We start from the raw sequence: 20,725 nt of genomic DNA on the forward strand, positions 1-20,725 counted from the left end.
AAACTTTTGGGAGGATTTTTAAATGAGTATTTTTTTAATCCATGAGAGGGCTTCTGGCATGGAGCACATGATAGTGTTGTGATCTGATATGGAGAGAAAGGAGCGTTTATTTACTGTAAATCTTTCCACAGCCAGCCTTCCTCTGAAAACCAAACGTACTCTGGGGTTGTGGTTGCAGTCGACCAATCAGAGCGCACTAGGTTCACTACAATTAAAATGAGCTGTTTTACTTTTCCCTTTTTAAAAAAAAAATATATTTAAAATATGTTTTTATTTCTTTTTTAAATTTATTTTTAAGCGTTTTTGGTTCTTGTGAAGCGTCTCGTGATTCTAATCTTGAGAAGCGCTATAAAAAATAGTTGTCATGTCTACATGACTCAGCTGTACATTATTGATGCCTCATAAATGGTGTTTATCTAAACAGGACAGTTAAAATGTTAGTTCACCCTATTTCTGTCGGTGTCAGAAATTATATCACATGATTATTTATTATGTTTGGGCAATTGCTTCTTCACATATTATTTTAAAATAACATTTGTTTTTACTTTGTATTGTTATTGGCATTATTATCACTGCTGTTGTTATTGATAAAATTAGTTTCAAAAGAACATTTAATTGTGTTTTATGAACCAGTCTCCTTTATGTAATGTGTGCTCACATTTAGGATGATACTCCCAGCATAAAAACATGTAAACATCTTCTAATTGCAGGGCTCGTGACGACAGACTGAGAGAGGTCCCAGTTTGTTCAACTGTGTGTGTGTGTGTGTGTGTGTGTGTGTGTGTGTGTGTGTTTGTGTGTGTGTTTTCTTGTAATCTTCTTTCTAAGTTTTCGTTTGAGCAAACACTCCCAACTGCTCAGGACCCAAACATGATGTGATGCCAGGTTCTTATCTGCTTCGCCGTGAACTTCAGTCATCAATTCACCCCACGGTCCCCCCACCTGTTGCCTCAACTCTAACAAGAATGGACAATAAATGAATGTAACTGGAGCATGCTGTGATGCTTGGTAATAAATTCTGCAGAACAGGCGGTGGTTTGGTCGACAGGCCCTCATTGGCTGAGAGCTGAGACCAGCCTCCAGTGAAATAATCTGATATTGGCTGATAATGCCAATGTTCAAGCACACTCGGTCCAAACAAGGTAAATAATTACTTAATATTACAGTAAGTTTACAGCAGATAGATCTGCTGACTAAGTAAGGCTGTTTATGGGTCTAAATGGATCCACGCCAATGGTTTAAAGTTAAGACAAAGAATAAAAATCTGTTTAACATGGTTAGTTTTAGAAAAGTTCTGGACACTTATTAGAGTTTGGATGAGATTTGCTGAATTGCTGTTTTCATGTAAAATGTTTGCCCTTTGAGGTAAATTGAACATTGACTATCTGTCACTCAATGGACTTTGATTCAAACCAGCCACTCAGAAGTACACAGTGACGCCTCTCTGTGGATGTCATAAAAAAAAAGTCCAACCGGAAAAATATATAAATGCAGAGCAAGAGATGCTTCTCTCCTCTCTGTGCATGGAGGCCCTTCATGGATTAAAACCTGGCCCCTCAAATCCAGGCTACTGAAGATCAAAAGGATTCTTGAATCCAGTCAAAAACCATGTAAGTAGATGTTCAAATATAAATGATTAATAAAGGAGGTAAGTGTTTGTTTTACTGTGATTTATTGTTTCTGCTGATGTGCACCAGTCAGCAGGAAACATGGTGGGACTCAAACCCTCAGATGTTCCTCCTCCTCTGGGGGTAAAGATGGCAAGTGCTGGAGCAGCAGCATGTGTGGCTGACATTGTCACCTTTCCTCTGGACACGGCTAAAGTCAGACTACAGGTAATGGATGGGTCTCTCTAAAATATAAAATATGTAAAAAAACAATAAAAAGAAATTAAACGTTCTATTACGTCAGGAATGACGGGTGTGGTGACAGTTGGCCTTGCTAGTTCTGAACACAGTAACACAGTGTGATGTTTGCTCTGTTGACTGATCATCAGTGTTGGGCAAGTTACTTCAGAACTGTAATGCATTATTTATTACTTGTTATCCTTGTTTTAAAGTAATTCATTACATTACAATATTACTGATTTTAAAATGTAAGGCATTACACTACTTTTGCATTACTTTAAGTTACTTTCACCAAAACAACTTCAATATGAATCTGGTAATGTGACGCTCAGTGAGCTCATGACATATATGTAGAAAGTGATGTGGTGTCTGAGCTAGGATTGCTGTTAAAAACAGTCAGATATGCTTTAAAATGATTGTTTATTAAATAAAAGCAACAACAATCTGTACTCTCAGCACGCTGCCATCTTATAGCGCCATCTGAGCAGGGAGTGAGGTGGTGGGGGCTCCAAGCCTATATTTGCCTTGGTCCCCAAATGCCTTGATACGGCCCTGGATGTGGGACTGACTTCTGGGGTGATCTGATTCTATCACATGTATAAATATTAAATGCTTATATATTATTGCTTTTTACTGGTAAAAATGTGAATTGGGGATAAATCTACCAACTTTTTTTCTTTTCAAGCACTTTTGTTTTGTTTTCTCGATTTTATTTGAATAATTTCCATCCCTTTCTCTCTCTAACCTTCCTGCATGCTGCATGTTTTCTCCGTCTTCCAGAAAAACTGTTTCCTAGATTTCCTACTTTCTAACTAATCAGCCAAAGGGATCTACCGAACGCAAAAAAAAAAGCTTAACCCTTTGATGACAGGTACTCAAAATTGCTATTTATTTATTTTGCTATTAAGCACAGCTGTTGAATACTTCATTGCATTTGAGCCCCTCCATTTGGACTTCAGCAAGTCCAGCCAACATAGTTCATGTTCAGAATGCACGCTGTCCACTGAGGTGGACATGTAATAAATTATCTGTAAATTACAAAATTTTACAAAAAAATATTTGTTGAAATTTGTTTCATTCACAAGTAAAGATGAAAGAAAAAAATGTTACAAAAATCATGGTTGAAGATTTCACAATTCATGCATTAAAGGGCTAATATGCGCTGCGCTCCAGCAGCAATTAGTTGAAATCACGGGGGCACAGATTATGAAAAGTACATGAAGTACCAGAGAATATGAGCTGATATAAACAATCACAAACGAATGACTTTGTTTTGGTGGAGCGATTTTGTGAATATAACAGCGGCCGCGCGCAGGACACAGCTGGAGTATTTGAGCCATTACCGCTGCGTCCTCTCTGCTCATAGAATGCCCGCAAAGCTGAGTCCATAAATGACGTCATATATGTAGATACTGGATCTTTTTTCAGGCTTCCCGCAATTTGAATTTTTAGGAAACCCACATCTTAATTCTGGGTTTAAAAATGCATTGTAATTACCGCGTTACTGACAATTGTACCGAGTAAATATTACCATTTTCTTTCCCTGTACTGCCACATTACAGCAAAAAGCAATGCATTACAGTAATTAATTACTTTTGTACCGCATTACTCCCAACACTGCTGATCATATTCACTCTGGGCTCATTTGCTTCCCCTAAATCAATAGTGGACATCCAGCCATCTGCAGCAGCGAGCTACACCACTACAAACTGACCGGTTTTAATCTTGACTGTTCAGATTCAGGGAGAGAAGAAGGGAGTGGAGGGCATCCGCTACAGAGGGGTGTTTGGAACAATCAGCACCATGATCCGAACAGAGGGGCCCAGATCTTTGTACAATGGGCTGGTGGCTGGACTTCAGAGGCAGGTGTGCTTTGCCTCCATCAGGATCGGCCTCTACGACAACGTCAAAAACTTCTACACCGGTGGCAAAGACAGTAAGCTAACCCTAACAGGAAGCAAACCACACCCATTCCCCTTATGATTGTCACTTAACACAGCCCAAGTGCAAGGGAATAGAGTGACACTAGCAGTACTGTAGTCAAGTCACCAACTCTCACGTCCATTTTATTAGTGTTCAAGTCCAAGTCACATAGGAGCAATCCGAGTCAAATATGAGTCAAGTCATTGTGTCCTACAGACCAAGCCCAAATCCCACTCCAGCTGTTACTGTTCAAGTCCAATTTACAGGATTAATCCAAGTTGAATCTATGTCAAGTCACTCTGTCATTCAGACCAATCCCAAGTCCCAAAAATATTCTTCCAGTCCAAGTCCAGCATCCAATTTCAATCAACACTTGTTATGTTTGCACCCAGAAAAGTTGTGAAACTGCTAACGTTGGATTTAGCATGTAGCCGATGGTAATATTAGCTTAGGTTATATTAAATCAGATTACAAGATAATTATAACAACAGCAGCTTCCCAAAGCCTTTTAAAGGTATTGGTGAAATGTTGATTGATTATCGTTTTCAAATTTATTTTAAGCATGTTTTATTTAGCCTCATGCTACTGTGTTAGCTTGGTGCTAACAATGAGGCATTGAGTTCCAGTCTCATGTTCTATTGTCCTCCTGCATATTGTACATCTGGCACCACTTTCTCTTGACTTTGAGGATACATCTTTAAAAAGACAATCCGTACAATGCCTGATACACAAGAACTCTCTCTGGACATGTTTAATACATTGAACGGCAGCATGCCACATTTACACGTAGAGTTCACACAGAGTTCAAGTCCAAGTTCATGTCTTTACTGCTCGAGTCAAGTTACAAGTCCCTTAAAAGTGACTTGAGTCAGGAATCAAGTTTGAATCCAAGTTTTGAGTACTAGATTCTTGCTTCCTGGGTGCGCAGAATTATTAGGCAAGTTGTATTTTTGAGGAATAATTTTATTATTGAACAACCATGTTCTCAATGAACCCAAACAACTCATTAATATCAAAGCTGAATGTTTTTGGAAGTAGTTTTTAGTTTGTTTTTAGTTTTAGCTATTTTAGAGGGATATCTGTGTGTGTGCAGGTGACTATCACTGTGCATAATTATTAGGCAACTTAACAAAAAACAAATATATACCCATTTCAATTATTTCTTTTTACCAGTGAAACCAATATAACATCTCCACATTCACAAATATACATTTCTGACATTCAAAAACAATACAAAAACAAATCAGCGACCAATATAGCCACCTTTCTTTGCAAGGACACTCAAAAGCCTGCCATCCATGGATTCTGTCAGTGTTTTGATCTGTTCACCATCAACATTGCATGCAGCAGCAACCACAGCCTCCCAGACACTGTTCAGAGAGGTGTACTGTTTTCCCTCCTTGTAAATCTCACATTTGATGATAGACCACAGGTTCTCAATGGGGTTCAGATCAGGTGAACAAGGAGGCAATGTCATTAGTTTTTCTTCTTTTATACCCTTTCTTGCCAGCCACGCTGTGGAGTACTTGGACACGTATGATGGAGCATTGTCCTGCATGAAAATCGTGTTTTTCTTGAAGGATGCAGACTTCTTCCTGTACCACTGCTTGAAGAAGGTGTCTTCCAGAAACTGGCAGTAGGATTGGGAGTTGAGCTTGACTCCATCCTCAACCCAAAAAGGCCCCACAAGCTCATCTTTGATGATACCAGCCCAAACCAGTACTCCACCTCCACCTTGCTGGCGTCTGAGTCGGACTGGAGCTCTCTGCCCTTTACCAATCCAGCCACAGGCCCATCCATCTGGCCCGTCAAGACTCACTCTCATTTCATCAGTCCATAAAACCTTAGAAAAATCAGTCTTGAGATATTTCTTGGCCCAGTCTTGACGTTTCAGCTTGTGTGTCTTGTTCAGTGGTGGTCGTCTTTCAGCCTTTCTTACCTTGGCCATGTCTCTGAGTATTGCACACCTTGTGCTTTTGGGCACTCCAGTGATGTTGCAGCTCTGAAATATGGCCAAACTGGTGGCAAGTGGCATCTTGGCAGCTGCACGCTTGACTTTTCTCAGTTCATGGGCAGTTATTTTGCGCCTTGGTTTTTCCACACGCTTCTTGCGACCCTGTTGACTATTTTGAATGAAACGCTTGATTGTTCGATGATCACGCTTCAGAAGCTTTGCTATTTTAAGACCGCTGCATCCCTCTGCAAGATATCTCACTATTTTTGACATTTCTGAGCCTGTCAAGTCCTTCTTTTGACCCATTTTGCCAAAGGAAAGGAAGTTGCCTAATAATTATGCACACCTGATATAGGGTGTTGATGTCATTAGACCACACCCCTTCTCATTACTGAGATGCACATCACCTAATATGCTTAATTGGTAGTAGGCTTTCGAGCCTATACAGCTTGGAGTAAGACAACATGTATGAAGAGGATGATCTGGACAAAATACTCATTTGCCTAATAATTCTGCACTCCCTGTAGTGTTTATTGTGGCGGCTTATGGTCAAGGCAAATCTCACATAGTTACAAAAAGCAGCTCTGCATGTAAAGTTCAGATGCGGCTCTCACAAGGAGAAACTAAACCTTCTCCTCCTTCCAAATCAGGATGGATCCATCCATGTAGGACATTAACCAATCCCTGTCTTAGACAGCTTGTTCCAGAAATTCCATTTATTTTTAAATTTTCCAGGAATTCTTCATGTCTGATATGTTTGACTTTTTGCTAATAGATCTACAAAGGAGAACACAATGACAATGCATAAATCATGTTAACTTCAGTCCCAATTTCTTTTAATCCATCTTTAGGTATAAAATGTTACATTTTAAAGTTCATTTAATTTTGAAGGTATTTTTAAAAGTGTTTTTCTAAAAGTTTTTCATGCCCAATTAAGTGGACAACATGCATATTGACTTTAATATAGCTGTATTTCACAAACAAATAATCGAACTTTATAATATACTATGACAGTGCACACACAACCAGTGGATGACAGTGTTTGAAGTGACACAATAGAGTCCAAAGCAATGGCTTATGTGCAAGTACCGTCAACACCCATGTACAAGAAAGCATCTTTTAAATAACAATCCACTGTAGCTACTATAATGCATCATTCATAGAACCGCTTGTTTCTGTCTGTCTTCCCTCAGATCCAAGCGTGCTGATGCGGATCCTTGCTGGCTGCACAACAGGTGCCATGGCCGTATCGTTTGCACAACCCACTGACGTGGTTAAGGTTCGATTCCAAGCCCAGATGAACCTGGATGGTGTGGCTCGTCGCTACAACGGCACAATGCAAGCGTACAGACACATCTTTCAAAACGAGGGATTACGTGGACTCTGGAAAGGTGCTAAATAAGCACAAAAACAAGAGTAACACACAGATTTCCTTTACTTTGTGAACTTTTATTTGATGTGTTTTTGAGTCTGTTTCTAATGCTGTAAAGGTTAAAAACGTTAACATATGATTGCTCACGCCATAAAGGGTTAAAAGAGTTAACATGGTGTGTGTGTGTGTGTGTGTGTGTGTGTGTGTGTGTGTGTGTGTGTGTGTGTGTGTGTGTGTGTGTGTGTGTGTGTGTGTGTGTGTGTGTGTGTGTGTGTGTGTGTGTGTGTCCTGCAGGAACACTACCCAACATCACCAGAAACGCACTGGTCAACTGCACAGAGCTGGTTACCTACGACCTGATCAAAGAGGCCATTCTTCGACACAAACTGATGTCAGGTAACAGGGTGGAGCTTCACTCTAACACACACCATCTCAGAGAAAGCTGCTGATTGGACTAGACTCCCTCCACCCACTCACCTCTCCACCAGCTGATAACAGCATGCACACACACACACACACACACACAGAAAAGATTGTATTGTCCCTGATAGTGTTGTAACCGTACACATATCATTTACTACAGTCATCTGTATTGCTCCATTCATCAGATTATCCTGATTCAGGTCTTCATCAGCTGAAAACCTCACATCCGTTTATCTCCATCATCTCTCCACAGATAACCTCCCGTGTCACTTTGTATCTGCATTCGGAGCGGGCTTTGTTACCACGGTGATCGCCTCCCCAGTAGATGTGGTAAAAACCAGATACATGAACTCTCCGCCAGGCCAGTATAAGAGTGCTATGAACTGTGCATGGACCATGCTGACTAAGGAGGGGCCCACTGCTTTCTACAAAGGGTGAGTTCCCCTCATTTGGCTCCCTTCTGTTTAGGGAGCACTTGTGAATGATGAATTTGCTTCTCCGTAGATTTGTTCCATCATTTCTGAGGTTGGGGTCGTGGAACGTTGTGATGTTTGTCTCGTTTGAGCAAATCAAGCGGGCCATGATGGTCACAAAGAAGAGGATTGAAGCAGCTAACTGAGGCCTAGCTGGAGTAGGTCGGAACAAGAAGGAATGTCTGTTTTCCTAAAAATTGAGACATTTTTATTTAACTTTACATGTATAATTCACCTTTTGTCTGAGTCGTTAGCACCTGAAGACCTGCTGGGTGATACCTCCTAAACATGTGCACACAAACATCTGTACCATGAATGTAAAATTTGTTGCTGTAAATCTTAAATATAGTTGATGTTTTACAGATGCTGCTCTGTTCATTGACTCGGATACTAAGCAGTTGCTCTTGCTTTTAGCACCACCTAGTGGCCATTATTAGCTCACCGAGAAAGAAACGTTTCTCCTCGCTGTGCGTGTCTTTTTAAGGGGAGACTAGGAAGTTTGGTCTTGCTTTCAGCGCCTTGGCCCCCAAAATGCCTTGAAACAGCCCTGGGTGTGTGACTGAGTTTTGAAGGTGATCTGAATTGTATCAGATGTATAAATTATACATGTGTATAGCTTATTGTTTTATACAGGTAAAATCGTGTAGTGGAGATAAATCTACCTACATTTTACTTTTCAAACTGTTGGGTAGATAACACGGAAGGGGAGGACTGTAAGGTGTTGATTCAGGTTTGCAGCTGCCACTCCCCGGAGTGTCGGCCAGAACACTACTCTAGGCCCGGATGGCGATTCAGGAAGAAGACACCGAAGATACCCAGGATGGTTTAAACGCTTGTATTGCCTCCACACAGTCAAAGGTAACAGGCTTGTTGGAGGAGCAGGTGTTACATACCAGTTTAGTTACAGGTGTGTGTGTGTGTTCTCTGAAATGAACAGAAAGAAAATAGTACATCACTAAAATGTTCATAAAAGTAACTCAGAGTACATCAACAGAAACACAGGTAGGAAAGAAACTAACGTCCCCTTTGCTACCATAAACCAGATATTACCCACATCCCACTGAGCTAACTCAGCACAATTAACCCCAATCACACGGCAGGAGAGCTAGCCTAACTTACCGTAAATCCTCTAATACAGGCTGGTATTCAATTAAAGGCAGGGTCTCCAATTTTGGCCGGTGTCTGAGTTGGTGGAGGTGAATAATGGCCGGTCTCTTATTGTGGCCGGGTGGAATGTGGTAACAAGCAAGTACGGGGGCGGTTGTGTCATCGTCTCACTTTTGATTTGCGAGTTATAGACCGCGAGGGTAACTTTAACCGTGCGGAGACGAAGAGGAGGCGAAAATTTGATATCAAGTTCAAAGAGAACGTGCGCTGCAGAACACTGGGGAGCAATAGGGGTTGTATGAACTAGTCGACTTCACAATAGTGGCTTTTTAAGGATAAACTGGCCCTCCTTCCAGTAAAGGCCTGGAGCTTGATGAGCTTGAGTCAAATACAGGCCCAGGCCTGTATTAGAGGATTTACGGTAGCTTAGCTTAACACTCGCTAGCGACACAAACAGAAACATCGTCACTTCCCTCTAACTTCGATTACAGTCACAAACACATTTTATCCGCACATCCTCACACATCACAGACTTACGTTGCTCAGTAACGCACACTTCTCACAAAATGACCACTTCTCTGCTGGTAATCGGGAGCAAACACACTCATATAGATCTCACCCACGTATCCACCTGTCCAAAACCTCTCCCATCCAAAGGGTGGGGTGACCTCTACAGGTCACTCTAAGCAACTACAGGTGAACAACAAAACTCACAACTATGGGGCCTTTTGTACATAAACATTTTTCTTTTTCTTGTTTTTATTTTCCTGTTCTGTCTCTCATCTTCCTTCATCTCCTCTAAACTCTCAAGAAAAACTGCTGCCCGGACTCTTACTTTTTCACCTCATCAGTTACTTTTGACCTACGCGGATCAAAGGGATCTCCAAACCACAAAGCGGAGTACACTTTTGATGCTGTCAGTGAGATGAGCAATACATGTGCATCAGGCACGATTAAAAGACAGAGTACCAGAGGACAAGAACAATCGTGTGTTAATTATAGTTTTGTGGTTGCGCCACTTTGAGAATGTACCATGCGCAGAACGCAGCTGCCTGGAGCGCACCAACGATCAGCGCTCCGCAACTCTCTGTACTCTCCGCTCAAAAGCACCCCCGGTAGTTGAGAGTCCATATAAATTATGTAATCCAGCTCCCCCATAATTTGATCCCTGCTCCCGGATGAAAAACCGGACATTATCATCAATGCAAGACCCCCCCCACCCCCACACAAACACACAGTGAAAAGTGGACATGCCCGGCCTCCTGGTTTGATGTCGGCTCCGACTTTCTCCACGCATGGGAGATTTAAACACAAAACGGGAGATTCTCTTAAATGTGTGACAGCTTGCATGCTACTCTCCAGGCCAGCGCATGTCAGCACAGAGTGCACGCGGGTTGTGGGGTGGTGGTGTGCGTTCAAGAGTTGGGGTTGCTAAGCCGTTGCTTGGCCCAATCTTAGCTACCGCCTGGCGCCGCCCATGCAGCACCCCCTTGTGTCCGTTTATTAGAACTGAAAGCCAAACTTATCGCCTCACTGTTTGTCATTTTTAACACCTTAATCTAACAGCTGAAATGTCTCCCAGACTTCCTTAGTGTCTACAGAAGTGGCTCATCACTGAATTAAACAAATCAGCTGTGTTCATGATCTACAACATGCAGGAAACGTGCTGGAAGCAGACTCCAGCTCCACCATCACAACTCCACAGCTCCCCCCGCTAGTGGGGAACACGGCGACTCTGAAGTTGCAAGTGCGGTATTCTGGCCACAGAGGGTGGTGGGTGTCTGACGGACATAACCCTGTAAAAGGTCATTTTAGAACATACTTGCTCAAGAAAATGATTATAAATATGAAAAAGTTGCATAGTGTCCCTTTAAAATATTGACACAAAACACTTTTTAAATCAACGGCAACTTTATTAACTTTAAGTAAGACGTGTGAGTATTTACAATCCTTCCTCGTTAAAACAATAAAAAGTCAGAATGTACTAATTCATTACAGCTGGGGAATGTAGAGCTTCAAAATACATCAAGCAGAAACGTATGAGCAAAACGATGAAAACACACGAATTATACACAAATAATTCTTTTAACTTTATTCTCCTGCAGAAATGCAACCCTCAAAAGGGCTTAAAAGACTCATGAATCATTAGCAGCAGCTCTCGTGTTTCCAGTTCAAACTATTCTAGCCTGGCCAGACAGACTCGCTCTGTTTAATTCTCAGTCTCTGTGCAGAATTAAACAGAGCGAGTCTGGCGGGCCAGGCTAAAACAATTCACCCACTGGAATGGTCATTTTTGAGGCGTGGGGGAGTCCAGACTTGTGCTGTATGTGGAAAACCTTCTCATCACAGCAACGAGACGGACGGAGAGTCGCTGGTGAATCACTATACAAACGGTGGAGACGTTTTAGTTTGAAGCTAACAAGCTCTCCTCTCCTGCTCGCCTGCCTCAGCTCCTATCTGTCCGATCAAACTTCCGAAACGCGTTAGTTAGAGTTGGAATCCAGCTTGAGAGACACGTCGGGGCTCCGTAGAAGGGTCTTCACCACTTCGTGGAATTGTTCTCTGTACTGGTTGAACTGCATGATGCTTTCTGGTTTTTCTGACACCCAGAATTTATCAAACTCGTACACCAGGTAACCTAGGGAAGGAGGCATGCACTAACAGTAAGCAAGTGAGTAAATATGTGAATGAGGGAACATTTTTGTTTTAGAATGACTCACAGTAGAGCTGATGAAAGTGCTTCAGTTCGGGACGGCCTTGGACTGTGTTGTAGAAATGTGGCTTCAAAGCACCGCTCCTCAACAGGCTGTAGGCCATTTCAGTCAGGTTGATCCCAACTATAGCGTAGGAATACCTGGAATATAAGCAGCCAAGTCCAAATTCAGCAGCATACCTTTTAAAACAAAACCCAGACATGCTTGTGTAACCCAACCTTTCCACCGGACTTGTACGCGTTGCGTTACGACCACAAAGTAAGCAGCCATTAGCCGCCGTTACAGTGGACAGTTGTGGTTTTAACGGCAGCGAAATGTTGAGTTTTGGACGTATCCTAGAAGCGTAAGAATGACTTGCTTACGCATCAAACTCCGCAGCTCAGATTAGACCAGACAGGAAGTCAAAATCGAAAGCAGTGTAAAACCTCCATGAACTTTCAAAATAAAAGTCACGAGCAAATTTCCAGTTGATCAAGTCACCCCCTACCAGAGGATTACTCCGCTCCCACTTCCTGTTTGAAAAATGCAACAAATGCTGTTGCCTAGCAGACCGAGAGGGTGGAGCCGCTAACAAATACACACACACAGGCTCACAATAACATTGTGACATCATATGGTACCAGCTAATGTTCTAGGGCAGGGGTGTCAAACTCACACGGGGCCGAAATGAAACTCTGGGACGGAGTCGAGGGCCAAACTTAATATTTTTGAAAAAGTGACGGCAAATTTGCACATTTTCTTTATCAACATAAATGCAATTTTGAACATTTTAGTTTGGAAACAAACATATTTCTGCATTAACACTGAATGTGGAATAACCAAATTACACACGAGCAAGTCAGTTACAAATAAAAGGCATCAGTGGTATTCATTACTTGTGGTATAATCAGCATTTTATAAATCTATTCAGGATTTATGTTTTCTTGTTTATTCATTTTTCTTATTTTTTATTCTCCTTTTTTTTCTCCTGTAATACGTGTCATCGCTGCTGTGACGTCTAGCTTTCCCCACTGAGGAACAATAAACGGATTTTCTATTCTATTCATCTATCTGCAGCCTTTCCACTTCCTGTTTACTGTAGGTTAAATCTTTTCTCACGAGCCAACAACAAAATAAAAATATCATTTTATCTTAAATGAAAATGCAACATCTCACCTGTTAACTTTCATGTTTTGGAGCAGAAAAAGAGCATAAATCCAACATACAGTATTTAAAGCTCAGTTTGCTCCACTGGTTTACTGTGATGCTCACCTGTTCCAGCCAGATACCTGCATCATGGGGTTGATCTGAGCTGAGGAGGAGACTCCTGTTGTTTTGTTCATCTTCATCATAATAATGACAACATTAGATGTCAACAGGTGCTCACATAGGTTTGTGCTGATGAACATGTCTGAGCAGCTTGACCACGTTGTTGTGTGTCGGGGAGGAAACACAACGACAGCAGCCACAGAGCCGTGCTGGTTTGAGCGTGTCGCTGCTCGCTGGAGTTATATCAGCTCTGTCTGGAAGTTAGTTGGAAAACTTTTTCTTTCAGTCGTGAACACATTACTGAGCGGCTAGAATCTCAGTTTCTGGGCTTCAACGTCAGAAAATAGCTGAGTGAACTCGGCGCTGAGTGAGAGGAGTGTTAAGTTAGAAAAAACACAAAGGAGGGGGCGCGTCGGCTCCGCTCTAACGCCGCAAAGCATCATGGGAGTTGAAGTCTTTGCGGTAAAATCGGCCAGCGGGCCAGTTTTAATATATTTTTGATATTTTTCTCACGGGCCACATAAAAATGCTCCGCGGGCCGCATCTGGCCCGCGGGCCTTGTGTCTGACACATGTGGTCTAGGGTATTTCTTAGCCAATAGCGATGGCAGATTTAAATTCAAATGCAGTGCAGTTTTTACCTGACAACGGCACAAAACTGACAGTTTTAGGCAGAACATTTAAATTTGAACTAAAATGCACTAAAGTGCAAACCTATTGACTACACGTGTCTGCAGCACGATTAGACACGCATTTATATAGTTTATCAGACAAAAAGTTGATTTGGGGGTGACTTACTCTTTAACTAGTAAAACAAGTATGTGATTCCCTGTGAAACCACTGTAGCAGAGTTAAACAGAAAATAAACCACTGAACTTTTTGGATACATTCCGTTGCTTGGTTCTTATCTAAACACAGCGTAGCAAAGATTTGTTTTTAACTTTTAAGCTAAGAAGTTTCAGCTAAATCTGTAGCCATCCTCACTTCCTTCTCCTTTTATCCTCGCTGATGACAATGTCCCGTGAGCGATCCAATGTGTAAACTCCATCTCTGTTCATGGTCCTGGGTCCATGTCTCCTTATTTCTATGGCTTCTGTAATCCATCTTTTGTATTTTTGTTGCTCTATGTTTATGATCCCTTTCCAGTCCCTTATATGGTTTTCCCTTGAGCAGTAGTCTGTTACGGCTGATTTCTTTATTTTACTTTCTGCTTCTTGTTTTGTGGCTCTTAAGTGTCTTTAAGTAGTTTCTTTCTCACACTCTTTTCTATGTTGTGTTGTCCGTGTGTCGAGTTGGCCTCCCGTTTCTCCTGTGTACGTTTTATTGCAGAGTTTGAATGGGATTTTGTTTACGACTCCACGCTTGTCCTGCTGAAATCTAGTCTTTTGGGTGTACTAGTCTCTCTCTGACTGCCATTACAGTTCTGTTGGTGTGTTTATGTTGGTAAAAACAAATCTTTACTATGCTGTGCTTAGAAAAGAACCAAGCAATGAAATTTGACGGGTAACACGAACATCTTCCTGTGATTTTGTGACCTCGTGGGTCCAGCCGCGTTGAGCTCTTTTGCTGCTGTTTCTCATCGTAAACCTTCCCAGTGAGTTTGTGTCCGGTGGAAAGTACCGAAAAGAAGGTCTTTTACCCAAATTCAGGGTGGTTTGCATGAGACAACACCTGACGGGCTTCTGCTGTGTAGTTTTCACTGAAAAAACTGCAAAAAAAAAAAAAAACAGAAATAAACAAAGACAGTTACCTTAGTATTTCCTTCATAGATCATATCATCCCATTATTAAACTATTTATCTGTTGAGCACTCACACCAGGTTGATCAGACCCAGCAGGCCCATTCCTCTGAAGTCAGTTTTTGGGTCATCTCCTTGGAATCCGATGTCTCCCCACTGCTTGGTTATTCTAGACTCCAGTTTGGCTCCTGGCATCAAATGGTCCCACAGCTGGAAGAGGGAATAAATCTGAGGTGAAACATATGAACAGACTCTAAACTGAGTGGCAGGTGCTTGGATGATTATTATTTTAGAAAAGCTGTTATATCAGACACAAAAAAGCCAAAGTTTCACAAAAAAAAGGATCCAAGAAAGTTTCAGACTTCACACCTTCAAAAGCATGGCCTCGTGATCGGGGTTCTCTGAGCTGAAGACGACTTTCCTCAGGTCTTCTACAGATGTGTACAAGCTGCTGTATCCAGTTATCTGCAGCAGACAGGTGTGGAGTGTCCCCTTGAATCTAAATGAGAAAAAAATACCACATCAGAACAAATCACTGATAAAATATGGTACCCATTATAAATAAATAACTAACTAAACACAGGAAAGCAAACCAATAAGTGAGCTTACTGGGGATTCTTTTGAGGTTGTATACTCTTCGCCCTCATGATTTGATCCACACATTGCTCCAAATTCTCCGTGTTGGTGTCCAAGGATCCTCTTAAAACCTTATCAGAGGGAAAACCAGGTTGAAGGATGTAACAAAAACACAAACAAGGGCATCAGAGAGAAAACGGCCACAGAAGCTGGTGTGACTGAATCATCTGCCTCCACAGAGAAGAAACATGTTTAAAAGCCGAAGATGCACATCAGCACATCTGAGTGAACGCTGAATGGACTGTTGATGAGGAAATGCTCACCAAGTCACGATAATAAACGATTTCTTATCTTAGCTTGGCTAGAGTGATTTAAGATAAAGAGCTGAGAGGACATGCCGATATTAAAGTTCGCACCAGCCTAAAAGATAAGCGAGATTAAGCGTGAAGCAAACACGACAGTTTTAGACATCTGTGGACGAGCAAAGTTTACGTTGATCCAGCCTGAAACCGATTCAGATTACGTCTTATGAAGACGTTTCACTCGGAGTTGTCTGCTGCATTTCTTGTTTTCACAAAACACATCGAACAAACTTTCATTGTAATTCACTAGAATATAAATGTAATTTATATTCTAGTGAATTACAATGAAAGTTTGAAAACTAAACAAACTTTTTTTTAAAATAAAAATAAAATACTGACAGCTGTGCTGCGACTCCAGATGTTTCTTCAAATGTGATGTAGTATTTCTGGAGCTAGACAACTATATTTTCACCTTTAGCCGACACAAACTCAAAACAGTGGCTGTATTTCCTGCTGGAAAACATGCATCTCTCCTCGTTTTGTGGTTGCTGGCTGCTTACAGCTACACTGCCATTAACTGGTTTCTTCTGCCTGCTACTACAGGTTGACAGATATCTTTTTTTTTTTCATTGGCGATAACAATGCCGATATGTAGACGTCACGGTCAGCCGACGGGCGATGTGTTCTGACGATTTTCTGGGCTGATATCTAGACATTTTTCATCTTATTTGCTGAAACTTCACTAATAACATCAATGGAATCGTTTTCTGAGCACTGAACTTAACCGACTGTTAAACCTTCATTTCATGCACAGCTCCATGTTAAAATCAGACATTTAACTAAAGTTAATCTAACAAATCAATTAACTGACCAATATTTAAGTATTCAAAACTGGTTTATAAAAATTAATTTTGGTTGGGAATAGTTTTAGAGCATTTACAGTTTTTCTCAGTCGCTTTGGTGCATTTCTCGTCGTCGTCTTCCTCCGCTTATCCGGGTCCGGGTCGCGGGGGCAGCGTCCCAACTAGGGAGCTCCAGACCGTCCTCTCCCCGGCCTTCTCCACCAGCTCCTCTGGCAGGACCCCAAGGCGTTCCCGGACCAGACTGGAGATGTAACCTCTCCAACATGTCCTGGGTCGACCCGGGGGCCTCCTGCCGGCAGGACATGCCCGAAACACCTCCCCAGGGAGGCGTCCAGGAGGCATCCTGACCAGATGCCCAAACCACCTCAACTGACTCCTTTCGATCCGGAGGAGCAGCGGTTCTACTCCGAGTCCCTCCCGAATGTCAGAGCTCCTCACCCTATCTCTAAGGCTGAGCCCGGCCACCCTACGGAGGAAACTCATTTTGGCCGCTTGTATCCGCGATCTCGTTCTTTTGGTCAGAACAGTTCAGAGGATCTTTCATGGATGTAAATTCTAAGAGTCGAAGTGCCCGGCCCGGAGGGTTACCGGGGTCCCACCCTGGAGCCAGGCCTGGGGTTGGGTGTACAGAAACAAACCTGGTGGCCGGGCTTTCGCCCATGAGGCCCGGCCGGGCCCAGCCCGAACCGGATACATGGGCTCATCCAACTGTGGACCCACCACCCGCAGGAGGAACATGAAGGGTCCGGTGCAATGTGGATCGGGTGGCAGACCGAGGTGGGAGCCTTGGCGGTCCGATTCCCGGACAAGGAAACTGGTTTTTTGGTGCATTTCTCACAACAGAATTAAACTTTGCACAACAGCTAGTGCAACCTCCACAACAAGAAGTCATTTGGGCGCGACCTAGTGGCAGTTTCATGTTACTTTCATCAAATTGGACATGAAGCAATTAAGTACAAATATCTGCAAGACCACTTTTGACTTGTTTTTGTCATAAATGAACTCTACTTGTACAAGCTGAATATTCATTGTTCATACAACTAGTAATCTTCATTTCATTGCTTGTGTCATCACACACAACATTTGAAGTAAAGAAGCTCCATTCGCATATAGATATAGAATCTGCCCAATAACCAATACTGGTATGGTCTCTAATTTATGTGCTGCTTTTAAGAAATTAAACCACTTCTACATAGATGACATTTTCTCACCTGGCTCTTAGATGATTTCAGAGAGTATTCTAGAAGAGGACACAGTAGGTGGATTAGTACAAAGGAAAAAGAAAGAAAGAAAGTTAACCATGTGTTACTAATATCCACCTGCTCTCGTAGTCATGGAAGCCCCCGGCTTATACCCGGAGCAAATTCTCTGAAGCTCACATGTCCCTGTTGCCTGTCTGATGAGCCACTTCAGCCAGTATCTCAGGAAGGTTGTGTAGACATACTGCCAGATACACCCAAACATTTCTGACATGAAGATAGAAAGCAACAGATCATAAATACCAACAAGCTGCTAGATTTTTTAAACATTTATCTTCGTGATTCATTCTGGTGACAATTAATAAGCGAATGAATCCTTCCTGCACTACATCATGTGAGAAATTTTATTACAGAGAGGGATATATATTCTGGTAAAATATGGATGAATAAAAAGTTAACAAATGGACTAAATACATGAAGGATTCTTGGGTGATTAACATCTAACCTTAAGACTAAAAACCCATCATCAGTGGTCTCCATCACTTTAACAGCTGATCAGAATGCTTTCAGTGTTCACAATCCTGTCTTATGGCGGTGCATCTAGTTGATCTACACTGTAACCTCAACATCATAAAGCACAGCTTTGTGGGTTAATGTTCATATAAACTAACTGAGCAGCTTATTTGCTGCATCTGCAGTCAAGTAAACTGCAAGGTGCTTTTTACCTTTATAAAGTTTGTCGGACGGTCTGGTATTTCCAACAACGTTTAAATTTTGTTATTGTTACAATTTGATAAAAATCTGCAAATCACACATTTATTTATTTCCTCTAAGCTACATCTGTTCCTGACATTCATCATTTGAATGATAACTGGTACCTATGTTTACTATTTTACAACTGAGCGGTGAACCAATCTTTTATGTTCCATAAATACAGCTGATCAGTTTGTATCACAGCTGACTGGGTAATAAATTAATTTCTGCTAAAACCAGTCACAGAGCCTGTCAGTCAGTGTTCGAGAAGGTCAGACCACTGTGGCTCACTATTACAGTGTTTCTCCGTTGGTTTGCTCATTTCTTCAAACAGAATTTACAATCTCAAAACAACATGGTCAAACCTCCAAACCTCTTGGCAAATGTTCACAACAGAATGGCATTTCTCATTCATTTTATCAAATGGCAAACGCCTTAGTACATGTCTCAATTGTCCCAGTGCTTCTTTGCAAATGATTAAGTACATGTAGCCTACAGTTTTACAGCTAGCCCACATTTAGCACATTTTCCAAATGAATAGATCTTGTAGATCTAAACTGATTAGTTGATTCTCAGTCTAATGATCGTTCTCTCCAAACTATGTCAGCATGATATAATTGTATAAGTAACCGCATGCACAGCTGTCTGTTCAATTGTTAGAATTGGTCAAGAACCAATGTGAATACCATATATGAATTTCTTTGAATATTTGATACATGGATGACAGTCATTGACAGTCAGGTGAAACTAGACTAGCGGGGAGTGTCTCACACACAGGTGTGTTCCATGATCGTGTGCTGCCAAACAGATATATTGAGCTTGACCAGCGACCACTGAATACGTCCTTGTTTTTTGATTTTGTGTGCATACAATTTACTGTATAACTGTAATGTACATTTTCTTTTTACATACGTATGAAACTTTCTTTGAGTGTGAATAAAAAATGGTTATAATTTCCTTGGTAGTGTGAGGGCAATCTGTGATGTCAAACCTCGGAGGCTACTCTTTTCAGTTGTATATTTTTGGTCCTCTGCCATAGTGACAAAACATCTAAGCATTTTGTATGGCAGTACTCACACAATGCCAAAGGGACGATGCATTTTGGGGGCACCGACTATTCAGATCAGAAAGAAATGTAGTTTTGACACATGAGTGAACTGTTTTAGGAGAGATCATCGGGAGAGATATGAGCTTTTGCAGGAAAACCATGTTGTTGTGATCAACCATCCAGGTTTATTTTGACAAAAACACCAGGAATGATGAGAATGTCCCAACTGTGTTGAGAAATGAACTATTGAGAAGGATCTTTGTCATTGTGGGGACAGTGACTTTTTAAATGAGAAAGGGATTTAGATTGAAGCCTGAGTGAAGAGTTTTGGAAGAGATATGAGCTTTGGCATGTGAGTTAGTGTTTTGCTAAACTGTACGAGTGTTTCGCCAAATGATCTTAGAGGTTTGAGAATGTGATTTCTGTTTCAAGAAATGAGCCAAACCAATGGAGAAAAACTGTAATTAAAAACGGGTGACCTTAAACTAGACAACACTTTAATTAGTAAAACAGAAACAAATACCAAAACACTCTGGCTAGCACATACTAAAGCTAACTTCGATACAACGTGGTCATTTTCATACATCCAACTGTTTTAGTGACAAGTGAAGAAAGGGTGAGTGTTTTCCAACAAATCCACAGTTATTTGAATTTTTGTTTAAAATACTAGTGTTAGCTAGTTTCAAAACTTAATAATAGCTTAGACAACAAGTTGTCATCGTCTGTTAGCTAGCTACGAGATCAATATTTAGTTACGTGATAGCACAGTGATCATTTGTAAGCCGAGAAACAAAACGAGGCTCGATTCAGTTTTAGAGCGGGGAAACCTTTAGCTAAAATGCCTTACCTCCGGCTAGAAGCTATCACCTGGGAGGTAGTAAAACGCCAACGTTTCTCTTGACAACGGATATGGTTCAGTTGCGTTCAGGCTCAGACTGAACCCTCACGACACGCACCAAACAGAAAACAAAAACGCTTGCAGCCGGGATGCTAATTGTACTCATTGTGTAAAACATTTATAATAGCTTCTTAATTTATTAATACGTATATTTGGCAAATATGATTATCCAAAACTGAAAAATATATGTTGAATTTAGTTTTAAATTTGAATAATACGACTATTGTGAACATAGCATTTCAAATATGTGAACTCATGTTGCTGCAGCGACGCTTAGAGTTAGGATGT

General features: G+C 41.4%; 2 protein-coding genes across 2 annotated transcripts; one reads left to right on the forward strand and one right to left on the reverse strand.

The window, feature by feature from the left end:
- Nucleotides 1–1,473: 1,473 nt before the first annotated feature.
- Nucleotides 1,474–8,354, forward strand: ucp1 (uncoupling protein 1). The gene is made up of 7 exons (XM_015965516.3): nt 1,474–1,610; nt 1,698–1,835; nt 3,585–3,783; nt 6,918–7,115; nt 7,391–7,492; nt 7,773–7,953; nt 8,024–8,354. Exons 2-7 carry the CDS (start codon nt 1,710–1,712, stop codon nt 8,136–8,138), a joined length of 921 nt encoding a protein of 306 aa, XP_015821002.1. The 5' UTR covers nt 1,474–1,610; nt 1,698–1,709; the 3' UTR covers nt 8,139–8,354.
- A 3,203-nt stretch (nt 8,355–11,557) lies between these two features.
- On the reverse strand, nt 11,558–20,507 carry elmod2 (ELMO/CED-12 domain containing 2). Its single transcript, XM_015965491.3, has 9 exons — nt 20,387–20,507; nt 17,859–18,005; nt 17,751–17,779; nt 15,408–15,505; nt 15,168–15,297; nt 14,875–15,008; nt 14,700–14,768; nt 11,820–11,953; nt 11,558–11,737 (listed from the first exon to the last, which is right to left on the reverse strand). The coding sequence occupies exons 2-9, from the start codon at nt 18,001–18,003 to the stop codon at nt 11,583–11,585; spliced, it is 894 nt and encodes a 297-aa protein (XP_015820977.1). The 5' UTR covers nt 18,004–18,005; nt 20,387–20,507; the 3' UTR covers nt 11,558–11,582.
- Between the last annotated feature and the right edge of the window lie 218 nt (nt 20,508–20,725).

The sequence above is a fragment of the Nothobranchius furzeri genome, chromosome 4 (assembly GCF_043380555.1).
Source record: "Nothobranchius furzeri strain GRZ-AD chromosome 4, NfurGRZ-RIMD1, whole genome shotgun sequence".
Lineage (NCBI taxonomy): Eukaryota > Metazoa > Chordata > Actinopteri > Cyprinodontiformes > Nothobranchiidae > Nothobranchius > Nothobranchius furzeri.